At 47.2% G+C, this 6,000-nt stretch overlaps 1 protein-coding gene across 1 annotated transcript in view; it reads left to right on the top strand.

The window, feature by feature from the left end:
• Positions 1 to 4,004: 4,004 nt before the first annotated feature.
• Positions 4,005 to 6,000, top strand: part of REL (REL proto-oncogene, NF-kB subunit) — a 32,371-nt gene continuing 30,375 nt past the window's right edge. Inside the window, exon 1 of the mRNA XM_075147753.1 lies at positions 4,005 to 4,145. Within this exon, the coding sequence (XP_075003854.1) occupies positions 4,139 to 4,145 (7 nt within the window). The 5' untranslated portion in view covers positions 4,005 to 4,138. The remainder of the gene's footprint in view (positions 4,146 to 6,000) is intronic.

Below are 6,000 nucleotides of genomic sequence, written 5' to 3'. Positions count from 1 at the left end.
TGACAAGTGGCTTATCTTTGATCGAAGTCAGATAGCTGGGAACAGGAAATCAAGACTTAACAGTTTGCCTGTGCCGCTTTTGTATCGCAGCAGGCTTTCGCAGACTTTATTGGGCAATGCCTGTGCTAGGCACCACTAAAGAGCCATAATCTTAGGCTTGACAAACATCATGTCAAACACTCAGTCCTTTGCTGTAGGAAGTTTTGGTGGTGTTTTGGGTTTTTTTTCCCCCACTCTACCCGTTTCTCCTCTCGCTCGCCCCATGACATTCCCTGCCAGAGCAGGAAGCTTAATTCCTTACAGCAGCCTAGGTGTTAACTGTGCTAGTGCAGCAGCCAGCGAAAAGCAGGAGCGAAGACTTGTCTTTGGATTTGATAAGTGGAGAAAAATGGGATCTTAAAACACTGGCTTTAACTGGAAGACAGGAAGCGAAGCACTGGATCAAACTGGTCTAAGAATTCTGGTATCTCGCCTCCGGCTATAGCCAAAGTCAGCTGACAAAAATAATAGTGATGCACCTGGCTTTCGTTATGCAATGCTACAGGAGGGGAATTCCGTCCTGCTTTTTGCAAAGATCTGCATATGCCCAAAGTTATGACATGTTTTTACACTTCATGTCAGCTGCTGACCGGGTTTCTGTAATTACCAGTGCTATACTGCAATTCTCTAGTTCACATCACTCTCGTGGGATAATCCCTGTGCTATAGATTCAGATCACGGCAGCAGAAAATTGCATACAGGGTAGTCACAGGAATAGAGGGATCTATCTATATGCTCGCGTGATTTTGAGTAAGGCCACTTTAATTTGTTTAGGTTTTTGCCTTTTACTTGGGAAGGCTTCTCGGTTTCTGTAGAACTTTCCCCTAGTTTAGGAACATGAACGTATTATAAGACACGCTGGGCTTAGACTAAAAGATCATTTTGGCCCACTATTGTGGTCTTCCCTGGGCATCAGCTTATGGCTACCATTGGAGAGAGAAAAACTGTCAAGAAAATGTCCCCACTCACACTGTTTTCCTTCCTCCAATAACTTTGTTCCAGGGCTTCCTGAGCCAGCTCTAGTCTCCACGTATTCAGATGATGGGAGCGTACAGATCTTATACAGTGAAACACTTCATATGGTTAGTTTTCCTCTAATGTTTATTATAGGTTGTTTTCATTTTAGGGAAGGGGTAGGGATAGAGTTACAGTTTTGGGATGCTCTAAGAAGCGCGACCCACTCATCTTTTTCTTAAGAATAATCTCAAGAAGCAGTTTGTACCATGGACACTGGTGTGTATGTGAGATACTGCCTCAATTTCTAACATGCAGTCTTAAGGATTATCTTTGAATAGCCTGTTCCTGCAAGCCCTAAGAGTTAGAGTTCAAAAGAGCTGGGGAAAAATAGGGAATGTTTATTGATGTTTTAGTCATAACATGGTATTTATATTGCCTGGAATATTGCCCTTAATTTCACATCAGTTTAGACTGTATATCCTACAATAACACTTTCCTTCTGAAGAAATGAGTAGACACTTCTGTTTTGAGCCACAGAGTTTCCCAGGTGCCTTGGTCTGTGTCTATTCAGTAGCGTCACGGGCTAGAGAAGTACGTGGGAACCAGGGATATAAACTGTATTTAGGGAAGCACCTAAAATCATTCTTCCTGAAAGGCCGCAGTTTACTATCTGAGACTTTGCAAACCAGCCTGAAGATAAGAAAGGAAAAGTGTATAGTTGCTTCATATGCCCGTACTGACCGCTTGCTTTACATCCAAACCCAAAACTCACATCTCCGCTCCAGCTCTTGGATAATAACCTCCCAGGGCTTTTCCAGCTTCGCTAGCCGAGAGGAGTAGCACCCCTTTCCCTCTTATAATCCTCTCCAGATCACTCCTGTGACCTGCAGGGATGCCCTCAAATTGGGAGCGTTTCTCCAGCTGTTCAACCTTGTGAATGGAGGCTGTCCAAAACTGTTGTGCCACAGCCAGGCGGTCAATTAAAAAACTGCAGTAGCTTCTAATATTAGATGTTCGTGAGCTAAATGTGTTTGGATGCAGGCACTTAGCAGAGAGAAATTCAGGTTGTGTGTTTTCCTACTCGTTGCCTTGATGCCTCTTTTACCAGAGAGCAGCACAAGTCCACGAGACGCTGAGCTCTGAGCACCCTCCGTGTTAACACGCTGTCCCATTGGCATCTTCTAACCCCATCGCTTGAAAATGCGAGAGAAAAGCATCTACCCTCACCTCAACCCCCAGCTACCGCCTTGGAGAGTGTTTTGTTTGAGGTCTCTGTGTCGGTGCATGCTTTGGGGTTGTGCGTGCATGTGTAGGTAAAGTCTAAGTTTGATTTAGAATATTAGAACCACTTTCCTGCTTTATTTTACATCATCAATCGTAGGGATTCCAAGAAATCCCCGAAGACGTAAAGATCTAGTCCTAATTTCTCATAGTTTTAGGGTACTCCTGGTTTGTACCTTTCTTGGTTTTTTTTGTGGGAAAGAAAATGAGAAATCATCTTCTTCTGGCAAGAAACTAACCCACAACCATACAATTATTTCAGCACAATATCTAAATACAATAATATAGCTGTTCTTCCCTTTAATCTTCTAGAGCTAATATCACAGACATTTTGGTTATCCTTTGTGCCCCATAGGATTCTTCTATTCTGATTTCAGTTATAAATTTGACAGGGGTGCAATGATCCTACTGTATGATGAACTGGGAATCTTAAAAAAGGGAAGTTTTGCTTGCGGGATGGAGAAAGATAATTTCCATTTATAGGAAATATTATAGAACCATGAGCGACGATAGTTGGGCAAAATTAAGGTTATAAAGAAAAGTCCTGTCAAGTTGAGACAGCCTACAGAGCAGGAAGAATAACGAGCACTGGGCAGTCTCTTCTGCTTAACTACCTGGGTTAGTGTATGGATTTGCAGATTATAGAACAGCATTTTCTGCTGCGGTTCATTTCTATACATCCCAATAACCTTTGCTTTAAAAAAGGATAGTGAGAAAAAGAAAAGTAAAACAACTACCTGTTATGTACTTGAGTGCTCTTTGAGGCTTTTCTTGTTATTTTATTAATGTTTCCTTTTCAAGAATACTAATTCATTTAACTGCATTTTCGCAGATGAGAGTGTATTGCATTCCCAGGGTAAAAGATTTAAGAAAAAAAAAAATTAAATGTTGTTGCTAACCAAATGCAGTCTTGTGCCACAGCTAAGCGTGGGCTGGTGTTCCTTTGTGTTCTTCTCCTTACAGGTGTTTTTAACCCCCCTAGATATGCTTACTGACCCCTCCACCTGATCCAAATTTGGGGCCGTGGGGTTGTTCCCACAGTGCTCATCTCCTTCACCCGATCTGGTCAGGGCCAAGCTGCGAGGCGTATTTCAGATTTGGATCCGGCATGCTCTGAAGGTTAGGTAGAGTTTAAGTCGACCGTTGTGATTTAATCAGCTTGTTGCTGCTTAGGTTTTCCCGACTTCACTATTATATTAGTTAGCACGGTTTGCTGTTATGGCTGGCTGTGTGCGACCGCGAGAAAAACAGGGGTAACGAGAGAGCTTGGTCTCCAGAGGCTTACGGAGAGGGAAAGCGGGGTGTTAGAGGGATGCAGGGATGCTGCAAAGGCAGGCGCTGAAAAGGAGCGTGAGGGGTACGTGCTAGCTCCCTCTCGGGCTGGCCCGGAGGAAACGCGCTCCCAGCACCCCTTCTGGGCTTTGGAATTAGAGGACTCTAACCTCTTCCTTTTTACGCCTGGCTAGGGCGAAGGGCGGGAAGGGCCCGAGCCCTTCCCGCGGGGGAGGGCTGTCCCCTGCCCTCCCTCCGGCCCCGGCAGCCTCACTCCTCCTCCCCGGAGCGGGGGTGGGATGTCTGCGGGGGCGGACCGGGGCGGGGGGGTCCGGCCGCCGCTCCGCTCCTCGCCGGCCGCGCAGCCGGGCGGGCGGGGCCGGGCGGGGCTCCGCGGGGGCGGGCGCGGAGCCGGGGCGGGGGGCGGCACCGCGCACGTCCGCCCGCCGGGAAATTCCCCCTGAAAAGGGCGGCGTGCGGGGCGCGGCGGCGCAGCCAGCCAGGGCCCGGCCGTCCCTCCGAGCTCAGCGTCCCTTCGTCCCTCCGAGGCGTGCGGGGCCCGGGCGGGGAGCCCCGCGGAGCTGTCAGCATGGCCGGTGAGCGGCGGGACGGGATGCGGTACCGAGGCGGGGGGGGGGGGGGGAGCGGCATCGGCGCGGTGCGGGCGGCGGGAGGCCGAGCCCCCTCCGGCCTTCCTGCCTGCTTCAGTCGTTCTGTCGTTCTTTAAAGTGCGTGGCTGAAGAAGCGAGTGCTGGATTAGGGGAAATGCCGAGTGGTTCTTATTTTTAGGCTGTGAGGGATGGTTTGCTTCTCCTCTTCCAGCGTCTCCCTCTCGACTTAAGCCCGTAGGCAGTGGGAGGTAGGTGAGTAACAGCGCGAAAAAGGGTGACGGTGCTCTTGGCCCGTCATGCCAGCATCTGCTTGGGATACTAAATCCACGTCCCTGCAGCTTGTTAACTAGGCTTACGGAAAAAGTTAACGAAGACACATCATGGAGTTGTTCAGATGAGTCGCGGCGAGATCTTATAAGGCTGTTGTGTGTCAGAATTTTTTAAAACTTTTTAAGTTTTAAAATTGCATCGTTAAAATGTTCGGGCATTAAATAAGCACACGGGTCTCGTATCTGGGCTAGAGACATCAATAGGCCAAAGGCTCTGCGATGCTCAGCAGGGTCCTGTTCGCATAGGAACTTGCCTACGAGAATGCAGGTGAGTAAGAAACAGATGCCATAAATGCAAAGTAGTGTAGATAAGGGGTCATGCCTTGAGTAATTGCAACAGAAAGCACAATTAAGTTTCTTTAGGCTAAATTAAACCGAACTTGTCATCCTTTCAGAAGGCGTTTCTCTGGTATCTTCCTTAGGGTTTAAAAAAACCCCAAAACTGAAGACTTGGCAGCATTAATTACCATAGCGTTTCTAGGGGAAGATGCTTTCCAGTCTCAAAACTTAGGGGTGTGAGTTCTGTTACCCCTTACCAACGTATGAACCTATAGGTGTGCTAACTATCAACAGAGAGAGAAAACAACTGGATTTGTATGGAGGTGTCTTTAAATGTTACGTTGTATTTTAGAGTGGCAAAACCGAAGAAGGAAATAGCAGGTTTTTTTCTTCATGTATTAATATATTTTCAGTGTAATTAGGAACCAGATAAGGAATTTTTCAGCAGGGGAAGTTCATAACTTCCTGGTACTAGCTAGCTTTTGTAGTTTTTTTTTCTTTTGGTTGCTGTTCTGTAATGTAACACGATAGTAAAGAGGAAGTTCGTGAGCAGTTTTGTCTCTCTGTTAGAATCTGCACAGTTTATGGAGTCCTAGGTAGATTACTGCTTTCTAAAATAAAGATGCGTTTATGCTTTCGGTTATTTTAGATTGAGCTAGAATGTGCTATAACAAACCTTCCACCATCACCTCTTTTTGCCTGAGGTGTTGCAGAAGGTTGTAAGCGTATAGATTGTCTGCTCTTGCTTTTCAGAAATGGCTATTGCTGTGGAGGACGTAGGGTCACCAGCGATCTGTGCAGGGCAGCGACAGCAAAGTTGAAGGACAGCCCTTTTCCCGTCCGCGTCTCGCTGCAACCACCTCGGATCGTAGGGTTTCGGGTGGTACTTTCACATTTTCCACAAAGACCCACGGCTACTCTGCTTTCCCAGGCAGATGTTGCTGGCGAGTCTGTTCACAGGGCTCTCCTCGATGAGCAAGAAGACTGCAAATTGTGTAGTCCCTCCAGGGCCTGCTTCCTTTGGGCAAAGGAACAAGACCAAACCTACGAACCCTTGATCCCGTTGTCGCTCTGCTCGGTGGCGGTGTGTCACACCTCCTCCCTAATGGCACAGGCTGTGTTAAACTTTAAACCGGCCCAGGTTTCTCATTGTGGAGAGGCCCGATGGAAGTGTCGTTTTAAGTTTTTGGGGTTGTCCTTTTGTTCCTTTTTGTATTGCTCAAAGCAGTTTA

Source organism: Calonectris borealis, chromosome 3, assembly GCF_964195595.1.
Source record: "Calonectris borealis chromosome 3, bCalBor7.hap1.2, whole genome shotgun sequence".
Lineage (NCBI taxonomy): Eukaryota > Metazoa > Chordata > Aves > Procellariiformes > Procellariidae > Calonectris > Calonectris borealis.
The sequence above is the reverse complement of the archived record's forward strand: the minus strand, read 5'-3'. Positions and strand labels throughout refer to the sequence as shown.